Source organism: Protopterus annectens, chromosome 12.part0, assembly GCF_019279795.1.
Source record: "Protopterus annectens isolate FY-2018-M chromosome 12.part0, PAN1.0, whole genome shotgun sequence".
Taxonomy (NCBI): Eukaryota; Metazoa; Chordata; order Ceratodontiformes; family Protopteridae; genus Protopterus; species Protopterus annectens.
Window position 1 is genome coordinate 417,842,431 of NC_056746.1, and position 16,422 is coordinate 417,858,852.

General features: G+C 36.7%; 1 protein-coding gene across 1 annotated transcript in view; it reads left to right on the top strand.

The window, feature by feature from the left end:
- The first annotated feature begins 274 nt into the window (after window positions 1-274).
- Window positions 275-16,422, top strand: part of CCHR12.PART0H16orf91 (chromosome chr12.part0 C16orf91 homolog) — a 38,394-nt gene continuing 22,246 nt past the window's right edge. The window contains exon 1 of the mRNA XM_044089532.1: window positions 275-459. Coding sequence (XP_043945467.1) covers window positions 374-459 — 86 coding nt within the window. The 5' untranslated portion in view covers window positions 275-373. The remainder of the gene's footprint in view (window positions 460-16,422) is intronic.

Consider the following 16,422-nt stretch of genomic DNA (forward strand, 5'->3'; position numbering starts at 1 on the left):
CTCCGCATCCCTCACCTTTCAACTTGTTTTCCGTTTTAATGTAGCGCCTACAAGTTCAAGAATATCCACGTGCCGAGTCTTTCAAGCCCCCAATCTTTACCGCACAATCATTGGTTGCTTGCCTCCTGTATTTTAAACTAGATAGGGGGAGAAGCTGTCAATCACAGTTGTAGGCGTGGATATTGTAGTTGACAGTAAGGTATCAGAGTTAAACTTGTTTAGTGACGGAACGGTCTGTTATTCTTTAGGGCTCTTCGGATGCTTTTCTGTGTTGCACATTAACCTTGACGTAATTGACAACTGGTTATGTTATTGATCAACGTAGGGTTAACAAGTGATTTTTCCTAAATACAGTGTGATTAAAGTTGTAGCTATGTTGACATACTCCAGAGTTTTAATTTTATCGGTTTCGAAACAAGCTCGCACTGTCCGTTTGTTAGCTTCGATTATCTGTATGAGGTAAGTGCAGCACATATACATAGCATACATTCTCACACACACGTTTTTGTTTTTATTCTAAGTTACGTGACCCTGGCTCCCAGTTAGCCACGTCGATATCCTCTGAAAATAATATATGCTTGGGAACACTTGCAAAGTGAACAAAAAGTAAGGTTGTTGTGCAAACAAAGAACAGGTACAATACGTACTTTTCAATCTGGGATACGCAAACTACACAGCTAAATTACAACCAAGGGTGTAGCTAGGCACGCTCTTGGTATTGTTCTGAGTAGATTTTTTTTTCTGAGCATCACATCACCGTGTTTTTTTTTCAGGGTATGTTATGTATATAACTGTCTGAGTGAACGCCTTTAACAGCAGAAGCAACACGGACAATCTAAAAAGCAATATTTTTATTAAGTTCTAGGGGACAACATTTTAAGAGAGTTTTCAAGTGGTCGGTGTCCAAGGGAGGTAGGACTAACTGGTTGCTGGTTGTGCGTACAACATGGAATTTGCTTGATGCACCCCTGGTTACTACTCAAAAACAGTCTGGAATTTCAGCTTAAACATTACCGAAATATAAAGATTTGAAAAATCTGTTTTAATATTACTTAGATTACAGACTATCGTAACAAAAACATGTTTATTGTAATAATGCAGCACATTTGTGTTTTTTTTTTTTCTTTCTTAAAGGAAAACTCCACCTTCTCCTGTAGTTTAACTCCCCTCTTAGGTTGCTTTTCTTCCTACAGCATGATGGTTCCAGTAGTGTGTGGGTAGCAGAAACCTGGATGCACTGTATAAACCTTTAATTTCTTTGCCTTGGAATCAAAGGAAGGGAAAGACCACCCACATTTTCCTTTGTTTACACCACATAAGCAGCTTAGCTCAAAACGTTTTAGCACAGAAAATCTGGACAAAGCCAAAAATAATGGGAGGATAAGGCCCCAAAAGTAGGGACAACATTTAAATATTGCTCTTATAAACTTAGAAAGTTATTAGAATAAAAGGTCTTCGGTTTTCTGAAGGATATGTATTCTGAAACACAAATTCCTTTTAACATTAAGTGAATTCAGTCCTCTATGATTTGCCACAAAAATCCAGAAAAATCATAAATTATTTGAGGAACAGACAAAAATATTGGACATAAATCTGGGGATTCAGTGAAAATTTGGACAGCTGTAAGGAATACAGACACAGTGAAATTTGTAGTCTGCTACTGCTGACAGTCTTGTATGGGTAATCCAGCCAGTGTCAGGAGCACAACAGCTGCTTTGAAACTGTTTTCATTGCAGAAAGAAAGAGAACGTACACTGGCTCCCAGCTGCTTTCCAAGTAGCCATGCCTTTTATAGCTAATCAGAGCAATGAGATAAGTCAGTAGTTCAAAGCCATTTGTCACTTGTCACCTCTTTTGACAACTTTACATAAGCAGCATCATAGTTTTGAAACGCTAAGCTTTAAAGTTTAGATGTTTGTTGTTTATATTGTTTTACATTTTAATATAGCTTAAAATGTAGTATCGAAGATGTCTTGTGATATTTAGAGAAAAGACAGAATACATTTTTTCTTGTAAAGTATCAACATATTTACCAAAGTGTGAGGAAGGGAACTGTCATGTTGGACTACAAAAAGATACTTTGAACAAGGCCCTGCGATTTATCTACTCTTTTAGTTGCAGCTGTATAACTCCTTAGTATACTGCAAAACAAGCTCGGAGACCCAGACAAATGAGGGTCATTCAAAAAATAAAATAAGCAGTCCTGTTACAGAACTTTAAGATGACAGTGACTGACACTTAATTCCATTATTTGTCATCGGCAGGGGAATACACCATTATTTCCTTGTGTCTGGCATCACTCTTAAATCCGATTTAAAATTTATTATGGGAAAGCAAAAGGATTGAAGGAAAACAAGATCACGTTGTCAAGCCCCATTGGCAACTATTTCGTAGAAAACATGAAAATTCTATAAGAAGCAGTAAATTTGAGGTGTTAAAATAGCTCAGAAAACAGATTTTTTTTTTTAGTTCTAACATGGAGCTTTCTTTTAAAATATGTAAGCATTAGCTAGCATTCTCCGTTTGAACATTATCCAATACCTGAGCTGCAGATGAACACTACACAGTACCCCATTCACTGTTGTATGTGAAGCCAAAAACAGATGTATGGCAAGAGAAAAAAGAGGGGTATTAAGGAGGTGGTATCCTCTATTATATGCTGAATAACTGGTCACAAATATGTGGATGAAAAATTAACATGTACTGCAAACATTTTTTTTGGGAGGGGGTCTTTTTTTTTTTTCTTTGGCATCATCCTTTGAGTCATTTAGGAGTCTGGGATCCATGTGGCTGTCCAACCTTTATTATGTGGTTAGGGTGAGGTTTGGTACTGCACATCCTACATGGTGCTTCTTTACAAAATTAGCTACAGCTAAGTGCATAAGTAAATAATCGCATAGTTGCAGTTATGTTTAAAGAATCAACTGGATAATGAATAGCATCACTGTATTAGCATGTTAATTAGCTTCTCATCATTACCCCCATGCAAAACCTTTAGCCAGGTAACTCTCATTTGTAGACCTCCATTGTATTTGCTATTGTCATGAACTTCTTTCATAAGTTAGAACCATTACTTTAGATGTTATCCCATCTGACTTCAGAATCCTACCGTGTGTGACATTCTTTAGACTAGTTATTCATAAGTACTTGTTTACATGTTGATTAATGTTGATCTGCTCCCCAACCCTATGTAAAAATGGGGAAAAGGGAGTGATGAAAACAAAAATGTTTCATTACTACTGGACATTCCTTAGTCACAGTTGTTCTGCATGTCCATTTTATCCCCTTCCTCTTTGTTAAGTTTATTTGAGGTCTAAGATTTGTGTGACCACTGGAATTCCCTATCATGTCTGTAATATTCATTTATTTATGTTTGTTTGTGGGACAATGCAGTGTTTCAAAGAAGACTTTTTTTACACAGTTTAAGTCAAAGAACTTAAAAGTTAGCATGAATAACATCAGTAACAATATAGGTAAATAATGTTACATGAGAATCAATGGTAATAAGCTTTATGTGGTTGCAGACTAGTAAAAAGTATCTACATCAGGTTCCAGTACATATTTAAAGTACATTGCAAAGTTCTTAATAGTTTAAGACCATTTCCAATAATTTAATAGTATGATTTTTAGTAGGTTATTTGCAGGTTGTATATTGTACTTTATTTGGTTAGTGTCATTGTTTTAAAGGTTTGGCTGATGTTTTTGTTTGCTTTCTTTGCTCTGTGAAGACTACAGAGTATGTTGGGCTAAGCCTGTGGACTGAGGGTGAGGTTGGTGGGAGGGGTCACACTACACTCCTGTCTAGAGCTACTGCAGTTGCAAGACAGGTTCACAGTTAAAATTTGAAACTGTATAGTGTTATAAATTCAAATTTTTACCTTTATTGGATTTCATAGTACCCTATTTTTTAATACATTCTTGGAAATTTTGACCTTCACTCAATGTTCTATTTATTTTTATTTTAATTTATTAACCGGGGTAGAGCACTGATCGCAACTGACCAACTTCAGTTTCAGGTTAGGCCAGTGGCAAACTGCAGTAGATTTGTGCAGTTATGTGTACAAATAGTTACAAGCTTACATGCAAATATAGTAAGAGGAAAAAGTGAACACGGTTACAAACATAGATGCAAATACAGTGAGAAGAAAAAGTAAACATTGAAGCAAGAGGCTAGACAACAAGAAAAGGAAGTAAATGAAAAACCATCAGATCTTTTCTACACGTATATAATTTATTCTCCTAGCACCAAGGCAAAAAGCTTTCAAAGGAAGATATAATCACCACAAATACATAAACTTACAAATTGCAAATAATCATGACATCATAATATGTTAGTTGAAAAAAGTCTTCCAACTACAATTCTGATTTTACACATTGGCTACTTGTGGATTAAGCTTTAATATAAAAGTGCTCTCCTTATAATGCAAATTTTCTTAACCAATGCATCACAATTATTATACACATATAGTTCCAAAACAATAACTTTTAAATTCATGAATTCATTTTATGACACTCATTGAAATTATTTGCTAATGGGCTGTGTTGAACGTTATTGTGTAAATTTCTCAGATGTTCCTTAACCCTGATTACCAATATATGCTTTGTCTCACCTATGTAAAATAAATTACATGGACATCTAGTAGCGTAAACCACTGCACAACAAGTGCAGCTAAATTTATTTTTAACGTCAAATTTCTTATTAATTTCATCAAATTTTCTACACGCCAAAGGACAAATTGTACAGTCACTACAGGTACTAGTACCCCCATTATCAAAATTAATCACATTCACTCTTTTTAAAAAATGCTAGTTAAAACATAGGCAATACTTTTACCTGTATAGTAAGAAAACAAAGAAGCATTAAATAACTTACTGTTTAATATCATTTTTAAATATTCTCCAGTTTTTCTTAAAAAAAAGTTTCAGGAGATCATAATGTTGCAAAAAACAAACTATGTCTTTTGACACAATCTCCTTCATTTAGATGTTCTTTATAATTCACATGGGGATAAATTTTAGTGGACTTGTAAAATAATTAATTCCTGTCAAGTACAACCACTTGCAAGTAAGGAAAAAAAATCCCTTCTTTTTTTAACCCCTCTTAATAAATATTTTAACCAATTTATAAGACTGTTTATAAGATCTTCCCCTTTGGAACACAGCCTTTTAATTCTTAAGAATTCACCTTTAGGAAGGAAAGGTAGAAGATGGCATCTAGTGCCAATACGTAATCAGAAATACTATTAGGTTTACAGTATAATGTAGTACTTATAGATTCACCTGGCTTACTGAAGGTAGTATCAAAAAATTAATATAAGATGGATGTGTATTATAAATAAAATCTAAACCAAATCTATTATTAAAGTCATGAATAAATTTAGGAGCATGTAAAGACTGTCTCTTACAAATTAAAAAAATTGAATCATCAGTAAACCAGAAATACTACGAAACTTGTTGGCCAAAAAAAAAAAACCCAGACCACCTGTAAATAAACAAGCATAGACAGGGACAAAATATGTCCCATAGCTGTACATTTAAGCTATTTTTTCATCAAATACAAAAAAAATATTATTCAAACAAAATTCAACAAGTTTCAACAAATACAGAGTCTCAAGAGCTGTAGCCTAAGTGATATAGAATGGCTTCAGTACCAAATTTATAATTTGTGCTAGTAGAGACACTAGTCATGTCAGCAATAAGCTAAAACTTAATATATCCTCTGGTTATTCCAGATAACCTCTCAGTAAAATAATTGGTATCTCTTATATAAGAAGTAGACTCAACAGCTGCCCTATTTAACTTGGTGCTAATAATCTTACCCAGATTCAGAAATATGGTGTCACAGTTAGAAACACTAGGTCTCCGTTTAGGATCAGTTAATTTTTTTATGGACTTTAAGCAGACAGTAAAATGTGGCTAATTTTGACTGAGAATTAAATAATTTATTATCAACATCAAACTGGATTAAAATAACCTAATTGAACTTTTGTAAGCAAGTTAGAAAAAGCTTTCAGCGTTTTCTGATACTCAGCCATTGTACAACTTTCATAAACATTAGAATCATTTAAATGTTTCATACTATACAGTAATATTGATTAACATTCATAACAATTTTCTTGTTTTTTTTCTGAGTCTGTTTTTTACTAAGTTAGAATTTGTTCATAAATTATGTGCTCAGCATTGTTCCTTGCTCAGTTCTACATGATGTTCCTTATGCTCAAATTCAGAAAACAAAATCTCTATATCATTCTTTACAGCAATAGAAAAAGCTTTAATACTTTATTATATATCCTACAATATATATAACTACAATCCACTCTGCTAAAGGGCCCCATGAAGGAGCTCAGTGTCTCTCCAACCTAACACCACTCTTAAGTATTCAACTGGGGTACCACCTTTATCATTCTTATAAGAAAAGCGCAGTCCGGGTCTCAACTGTCTGCAAACAGCTAAAGTTAACTTTGAGTATGTGTCTACCTGTTTGAGCCAATATTCATTTTCCCCTGGAGAGCACTCTGCTTTGGCTTGTAAGCAGACACACACACACACACACACACACACACACACACACACACACACACACACACACACACACACACACACACTCTCTCTCTCTCTCACTCATCTTCCACTTTCTCTCTTATTCCCTTCTATTAGCAAATAGTATTCATAACTGATCAATACTGTGTGTTTGTTAATTTAAACTGAGACCACAGTAGCCTACTGATACAAGGTTATCCTGTTTTTCCACCTGGGAAATGGTTAAGCAATGACTTACAGTTTCAGAGCAGTCCTTGGTCAATTGTGAAAAAACAAACTTGTCTTTGCTTTGGCTCATTAGCAGCAGTACAAAGAACTGCCTGCTCACACCCTAGTTCTCCCCTCCCCCTTCCCTGTTTATTACCAATCCCATTGTTAATAAATATTACCTGTGGCAGGCACCATTTTTACAACTACAATCCACTCTGTTACAGGCCCCATGAAGGAGCTCAGTGTCTCTCCAGTAAGTGTTTTACAACTGTAAATGCCTATTTATGCTGAATTGTGTTAGACATTTTACAACTGTATATGTTTATGTTGAATTGTGTTAGACATCTAATATGATTTATGCTTTATTATTGGAAGTTACTATGCCATGCTAGCATTTTGTCTGCACCAAGTTGTTTTTAGTATACTAGTTTGGTCTGTTTGCATAGCTGCACCTTGTTCACTAATGTTATCCATGTAATTGTGTTGTGTGTAGACAGGTCATACTGGTGTCTAAATTATTTCTATATAATTGTGCTGTTACTGGTGGATAGAATCATATTAGACAACCTCGACAGAGTGCTGCTCGCTATATTTTTATCTGTGACTGCATAACTGTCTTGAGGTTTTTCTAACAGATATTTTTCCAATTGGCTCAGTATCTGCATATACTAGTTGTTGGTTCAAAACATTTTCCTGCATATACAGTAGCGATTTGCTCAGTTTGTTTTTTGTAATCTTTCTAATATATCTTTACCATCTCAAAGTGCTTACTCCTCTCTCTACTCTTTTTTTTTCTAGACCTAACACCACTCTTAAGTATTCAACTGCGGTACCACCTTTATCATTCTTATAAGAAAAGTGCAGTCCAGGTCTGAACTGTCTGCAAACGGCTAAAGTTAACTTTGAGTATGTGTCTACCTGTTTGAGCCAATATTCATTTTCCTCTGGAGAGCACTGTGCTTTGGCTTGTAAGCAGACACACACACACACACACACACACACACACACACACACACACACACACACACACACACACACACACACACAGACACACACACACAGACTTCTATTAGCAAATAGTATTCATAACTGATCAATACTGTGTGTTTGTTAATTTAAACTGAGGCCACAGTAGCCTACTGATACAAGGTTATCCTGTTTTTCCACCTGAGAAATTGTTAAGAAATGTCTTTGCTTTGGCTCATTAGCAGCAGTACAAAGAACTGCCTGCTCACACTCTTGTTCTCCCCTCCCCCTTCCCTGTTTACCTTAAGACAATCCCAAAGTTAATAAATATTACCTGTGTCAGGCACCATTTGTACAACTACAGCCACATTTGTCACTATCATATGTTCATTTACCTGATTGTTTCCAGCCCCCTCATAAGAGCAACTAACAGGGTCTCTGTTGAAACCTGTTTATCCGATGCCCAATTAATACTCAACCCAAACAAAACTAAACTACTCATCTTCCAACCCACCAAACATACTCAAAACAACTCTCACTTTAACATCACAGCAAAAGACAACACCACTATATACCCAACTGAATACACCAAATTGCTAGGAGTGGAAATAGACAATAAACTAAAATTTGACATTCACATATCCTTGACCATAAAAAAAGTCCACAAAAACTAGGAGCACTATACAGAAAGAAGCAACTTCTCACCAAAGCAGTAAAGATTTCAATAGCAAATTCCCACCTTATTTCCACCCTACTTTATGCCTGTTCAATATATACCAACCTAAGGCAATGCGATCTAAACAAGCTAGAGACCTGCTACAACAAAATTGCCAAATTCGCCACAGGGGCATCCTACCGTAGTCACCACTGTCTCTCACTTGCTGAACTGGGCAGGCTTGAACTCCCTCACCTCCTTCAATAGTATCAACTCTCACTCACCCACAAACTAGTAAGTCATCCACTAAATGTCCCATCCCTCCAGAATCTACTCCAACCCTATCACACCACCAGACCACTAAGATCCAGCAACAAAAATCACTTGCAGATCACTAAAGCCAATAACTCTGCTGGTGAAGCACTATTCTCTTGCACCATAGCCAAATTATGGAACTCCCTCCCACCCACAATTACCTCCATACCATCATGCACCCACTTCAAAACTTTACTAAAAGCACACCTAAAAACATGCTGGCTATGCCCTTGCAACTCCCACTCTAATATTACCCTCCCCATCCAACCACTACCTTTCTTTCCACTCCACTAACTACTTTGATTATAGCAAGCTCAGATGCTCATAAGCCAGTACTTATTATACAGCAGGAACTTCTTCTTGTAACATTTGTTAATGTCTGTTATGTACTTCACAGATAAAGATTCTAGTTGTCTACTGATGTTCTTCATCTGTAAATATGTTGTAAGTAATTGCTATGTAAATTGTTAATCACTATGTAATCCAATGTAGCTACTGTCTGTTTATTTTAACTGTGGAGCTTTTCTCCCCGGGCCTCCGCTGAAAATGGACCTACATCCAGTCGGACACTCCCGGTCAACAAATATAAATAAAATAATATTATAACAGGGAATAAAACTACTAAAACTTTTAATAGCAATTGTGTCAGATAAGTGATGCACATTGATCCCAAAACTTTTGTGTATACATAAATAAAAAGAAGGGCAATCAAAATCTGAAACAGTACTGTCATTAAAACATTCCATACCAGCATAATTGCCCCTGTTTTAAAAAAGAAAAATAGTAAATACAATTTCCTGCATGGTTTAAAACAAACAAAATTCTTTTGCATAGCTGTGGTAAAACCATAGGGACAAATTTAAGTCCTGAATTCAAAACAGCTATTTCTGGTACTGTTCTTTGTTTAGATTAACTATGTAAAACCATATTCTCATCACTGCAAATGTCCTGAAGGGTATCAGAATTTTCCCCAAAAAAATAAGCAGTTCAATATAAGTAGCCGGCTTAAAAGAAAAATGAACCTTTCTAACTTCTGTTCTGTTCTTTTTCTCATTAGTACTGTCCTCTCGACTTGTGTTGTTCAATCTTTCTGTTTCATCAATGGGGGCAAAAATTATTCTTATTTTATGAATTCTGATGAGTGTCATTCAAATGAATGTTGTTACCTGCCACAGCAGAATAACTTTGACTATCATTTCCCAAATTTGGCGTATTTTAGTGTCTGTAGGACTGTTATAAACCAAACTCCAAGAAGCTGAAGAGGTTGAAGCAGATGTCAAAAATTTAACCACATCAGAACGACGACCAGCTGATACATTACTCACCATCATATTGTACAAAGACTCCTTTCTCCATAGAAACGTTCATTCATTAGCTTACTCTATTTCTCTCAAATTTTTTCTTATGATCAACTAATTTATTTTCCAATTTTTGTAATTGTAGACTGCAGCTGTTGCAACTTATCATTAAAAGTAGTGGAGACAGAATTAATACTCGACTGATTCTGTTTATCCTGCTTAATCAGAATATGAACCAGTTCTAATGCACACTGATGAGCAGCTTCCACCTAACGTTAAGACAGCCTAAGTTAATCTGAGTTTTTTTTTAATAAAGTGGTGCAGATGGTATTGTGTAAGATTAAGTTCTACATATTTCTGTAATGTAATGCTATTAAAATGGGTACTAGTTTGAGTACATATATTTTTCCAGCTGACCCAGCAAATCTTGTTGTTCCACTGATAAGTCGAAATTATGTATGGGAGACAGACATGCAAATAAGTCACTAATAGAAACATCTGTAGATTCACTGAAGTCATTCAAAAAATCATTGACAGAGAACTCATCTCAAACAGCAGTAAGCTCATCTCCAGCAACTGAAGTAGGATGAATAATAAACTGATTTGTGATGCTGAGTGTCACATAGTTTCATAGTTTAGTACTAGGCTATTTGCCCTGGGGCATTTGTAAGCCTAGCCATAGTGATGTGGCTTTCGCCACCCCATGAAATGGTACAAAAATGCACAGAATAGATTTAGAATACTGTGCCTCTGTCTAGTAGTGACACAAGTGAAGGTCCCCTTATATAATAGAATTAGTTTACTGTGCCCCTGTCTAGTAGTGACACAGATGTGACCCCTGTGGTAAACTTACAATCTCCCATCCACTCATCAAGATTTCTCTTGAAGAGAGTTAGTGAGGGGCTCTGCCTAACATGAACTGGGATTTTGTTCCAGAGTATGGGAAGCCTCCGGGTTATGAATCTGTCCCTCCAGCATGTCCTATTCATACTTGTGCCGAGGTTTAAGTCTTTAGCTCTCGTGGTTCTGATGGATTTGGATTTTTTGAGGTGGAGCATGTCCATCAGTTCCTGATTGGACATGGCCTTGTACGTCAGGCACAGATCACCTCTGAGCAGGCGGTATGCTACTGAATAGAGCTGGAGTTTCTTTAGTCTGGCAGAATAAGACATATGTTGGAGACCCTTGATCCTCTTGGTGAGGTACTTTTGTGGTCTCTCCAGCTGTTGCAAATGCCGGGTGAGGTACATACCAAATGTGGCACTGTATTCAATCATGGGTCTGATGAGGGAGGAGTATAGGGGTACAATGACATCCTTGGATCTGGATGTGAATCCCTTCATGATAAGGTGTGCAAGGTAGAATGTCTTTCTAACCACTTTGGCAACGTGGGTGTCAAATGAGAGGTCGCTGTTGACTTGGGTCCCTAGGTCTCTGATTACTTTTTCCTTACTCAGTGGGTTGCTGTCTATGTGATAATTTGTGGGTACTTTGTTTTTCCCAAAGGGGATGACTAGGGGATCAACTTTTCCTCATAGAATTTGAGGCATATCATCTATGGGGGGAGACGTAAAATATACTAGACAACAAGAAAAGAAAATAAATGAAAAAACAATGACTCTCTTCCACACACATGATTTATTCTCCCACACCTTGACTAAAAGCTTTCCATGGAAGCGAAAATCATGACAAATACGTAAACCTATAAATACAAATAATCAAGTAATTGTAGCAATAGAAGTAGAGCTGCAGATACATATAGCTATATACACACATTTACAATTAACAAGGGATCTGCATGGCCAAAGGTTAGGCTGAAGAAGGAAGGAGAGAGAGAAGAAAAGGCAAGCAGATGTAGAAGAGATTGTGTAATGTTGGAAGTGGGTATTGATGACTGGCTGCTGATTTAAGGTGGGCTTTAAGTTGAGGTTGGGAAAGAAAATGGGAAGTTGATTCTTTAAGATGGGGAGGGTTTTATAGTTTGGCACCCAGAGCAGAGAAACTAATGTCTGTGTAGGGAAGCTTGGTGTTGGGAATTTTTAAATAGGGAGCTGAGCTGTTACAGCTTCTGATTCTGTATGTGGGTGTAGGTCTTGTTAGTTTGGCTGCCAGGAGCAAAATAGCTTGGTTGTTTAGAAGTTTGAATAACGGCCTAGTATAAGTTGACATCTTTGTTGGACTAGGAGCCAGTTTGTTTTTTCACAGGTTTTGCAATGATGTTGTTGCTTTGGGGAAAGGGTAATAAACTGCAGATTCTATTTTCTGTTATCTGAATATGTCTTTTGTTATGCTGTTATGTTATGCTGAAGCTATTAATGGAGGGCTATATTTCAGTTGGACTAGAATGATTCCTTTGTCTGTTACTATCCTTGTTCCTTTGGAGAGGAATAGGGAGATTTTATTGACCCAGAATAAAAGTGTGTTAATTTTTTCCCTAGTGTTGTCTAGATGGGGAGAGAAAAGTGTAAAAGGATTTACCCAGGTGCCTAGTTATTTAAAGATGTGGTATTTTCTAAAAGAGAGCTTTCAAGAATTTGAAGAGAGGACCTAATTTTAGTAAGTTTTCTGTTGGTGCCAAAGGGCATGCTGATTCTTTTGGTGGAGTTAAGTAAAAAATGTTAATGATCCACTGGATGAGAGAAAGGAAGAATACTTGCTTTCTAAAACTGTGCGTGATTGATTTGGCCTGTGGGTTCAGGTTGCTGCTGAAAAGAGTCTTTGAGACCATCCCTTTTCTTGGTAAACAAATGTAAATATGTAACTCAAATTTATTAGCATAAAGTAGTAGTAGCAGATGAGGGAGATCAATGGGGGGGATTATTGATATAGACAGAAAATAGAAGGAGAGCTAGTGTTGTGCCTTGAGGGGCACCTATAATGAGTATGAAGAAGGGTGAGAGTGCTGATTTTGGAGAATTTTCTGTTTGACAGAAACTTATGAAACCATAAGTGCCTTGACAGATTCTTGTGTCCAACAGGTGGAGTAGTAGGATTGTGTAGTCCACAGGATTGAATACTTTGAGGTCTATAAAAATGATGCCCGTGAGTTGTCCTCTATTCATTGCTAGTAAGATTTCATCTGTCAGGGTCCATGTTGCTGTCATTGTGCTGTGGCCTGACCAGAAGACGTGTTTGTGTGAGAGGTGTATGTATTTGCTGATCTGTTGTGCGAGATGGGAGTATGAGCTTTTCTAGAATTTTCCCTTGAGTTGGAAGGATGGAGGTGGAGAGGTACTGGAGTTGGGATGCTTAGGGAAAGGAATTAATGTTGCAGTTTTCAGTATGCTAAGCATTGTGTTATTTGTATCTTTAAATATATTCTCAAAGAAGGTACACAAGGCTCAAGTCCATACACCAGGTTCGTATTACAAAATTGACTGGTTACACATAATGAGAGCTGATATTGTAGAACACATACAAATTTCTGTTAAATTCCGTATTATGTAGATTTACTTTTTTCAACTTGTTTTTCATTCTCCTTTGGTGTGTATATAAATCCTTAAAGTACTTTGTTGGTACTCCTAGGTGCATTGTGACATCTGTTGAGTTAATTGCTGCCACATGTGCCCTTGTTATTCTTTACTTATTTGGGGCAGTTTGTTAATGAAAAGCTTTGTAAACTTTAAAACTGTAGCTGACATAAATTTTAATGTATCCTTTGGTGATGCAACCTTAGGAATAGTGTGAGATGTGTCTGCAAGCTTTAATGGATGCACCTGTGTGCATGCATGGTGAAGCAGCCTTTGAAGTCTGTGGACGTACCTCTTACTTTCCCTGTGCTGATGTCACTGAGGTTAAAGTTTACTGTTCTGTTCAGTGGCATGCATGTAAGAAAAATTAGATTTTTTTTTTTTTTTTTACAAGTGTTTAGCTAAGGCAAAGTCTTCATTAGTGGGGCAGAAGTTGTGTTTGAAGCTTTATGCAACATGCACTATAGTGCAAAGGTAAGAAATCAAATATCAACAAACATGCATCTTGTTTTGCCCTGTGGTCCAAGTTGCTGCTGAAAAGAGTCTTTGAGACTGTCCCTTTTCTTGGTTAACAAATGCATGTAAATATGTAGTTTAAATTTATGTTTACCGGGAAAGTCTGACTGGGCCATGACCAGACCCCTTTTCAACAGAGCCCCAGGTAAAAAATAAATAAATAAATAAACTCCACAGTTAACACATCTTGCAAGTTGTTATACAAATACAGTACAAGGCAACACAACAAATTAAACAGCAAATGTTAACTATCCCGTAGGAAAAAAGAGAGAGAGATCCTGGAAATCACTGAATTCCACAAAGTAACATTTCAGTATTACTGTAGCAATGATAAGCTTCTGGACTTTCACTTTACGACCCAAGAGCTTATAGTATACAAGCAGACCAAAAGGCATCTGCAGACAGTTACAGCAACATTTAGCCAGGAGAAGTGTCGTGAGCATAGTTCAGAATCCAAGAGGTAGGTCCTGAGGTTTGCTTTGAAGTATTGTAGAGTTATGATTTGTCATGGATCTTGTGGGAGAGTATTCCAACATTTGGATACATTGTTTCATTGGGTTTATTATTTGGCATATGGGATTGGGCAGTATAGGTGTCCTTATACCTGTGGGATCTAGATGGGAAGTACCATAGCATCACTGTCTTCAGTTCTGGACATTTGTTTGCCTCCATTAAATACAAGACCAGCCCTGCAATGCACAAAAAAATTATGGTAAGTTTAAAAAAAAAAAAAACTTTGGGCAAGTTTATGTTGCTTGAATGTTTGATAATTGCAATGTTCCAACTAGTTTAGTTGCTTGTGTTAGGCTACCAAATAATTTTCGTACGACAGACACAATTCAGCAGAGAATAACCATCTCCTTTATTGCAAAAAAAAAAAAGGCATGTAGATGGGAGATTAGGAAATCAAGGTCCTGGCTTCTTGAACAGCAGAATCAAACATTCTTTATACCTTTTCTGATTAAAAGCAACGTTATTTTAACAGTCTTGCAACAACCACAGACCAATCAGAAATTAACACTACAGCATTAATTCTGCTAACTAAGATCTTCTGACTCTATGATTTTCCATATTAGGCATGAATACTGTAAAAACTTTCTGCAAAGAACCAAACTTTCTACACTTTTGCCATGCTATCATTTTCCATATTTGTCAGGAAGAAAATAATCAGAAACACACTGAAGAATACTTGGGAATCCATCTTCTAAAGAAAGCATAGGTGAAATCACGCACCTTTAGGTTCTGTAGCACCACACTGCACATGCCAGTCATATCTTGAGTAACTAAATGAATGGACTCAGAGGTGGAGTTACTTAAAATTTCTAAAAGCGTAAACGGCTTTCTCATCTCCTATACGGACTAGACAGTGTCCCTATCAGATCACCAAAGTTTCAAAACTTCGAACATCATGCGGCCAAGACCAGATGATTGAAGTTTTGAAAGTTCAAAATTAAAAAAAAAAGTTTTTTATGTTTTTGCAGGGGAGCAAGCTCCCCTGCACCCCACACCCCCTGCTAAAAATAAACCAATTCGGAGGTCACACTACAGTGAGGAAAGAGGTAGATTTCCTGTTCTGCTCTGTGTGTCGTTCTCCATTCAAAATGTTCAAAATTTCAAAACTTTGATCATATGATCTCAGCCGTATGATGATCAAAGTTTTGAAACTTCAGTCATCCAATAGAGACCCACTAGACCAACCCCATAAGCAGGAATAATTCCTGCTTCAGAAATGATCCCATCACCAAGATCCATGTGATAAAGTCCTTTAAATACAATCTTTTGATCAGTATTATGATAAACACAGGAAGTATCTAGTTTTTCAAATGGGTTCAGAATGGCTTTAATGTCTCACTTCTGATGAGTATTATGAATTTTTCCTTCAGGTAAAACTGCTGGTATGTTGTATAGCTGTTATAACATGGTCTATATAGCAACAACCAGACCAAACTGTAGGTAATTGGGATAAGCTTGATCACTGCCAGTATAGTAGTATTAATGTAATGCTGCCATACCCTGCCCTCCAACCCCATCATAAATTCTCCAAGTAAAATTGTAAGCACTGTTTTCAACAAAAAAGCATTCCATTTTTACAAAAACAAACATGTCCCTTAGCAGTCACTGATAGTTGAAGCTGTATTACTGTAAAGGGATATAAATACATTTAGCCTTTCAATTCTTAGTGAAAAAATAGTACAAAATGCAGTATAAAGCTCTGTATCACTGACTGGTATAGGAATCAGTTGAATACCTACCTCCATCATGTGCAGTAAGTATATGGGTACAAACCCAACAGTCACTAATATTGAGAGTCTGTGCTTAGGTGTACAAGGCAGCTGGCTTACAGACAAGACCCAGGAAGTCAGGATTGGTGATACCACCTCCACAAAGAAACTCGTCACCAGCAGGGTACCTTACGACTCTCTGCCCGGACCTCTCCTATTTGGCATCTACT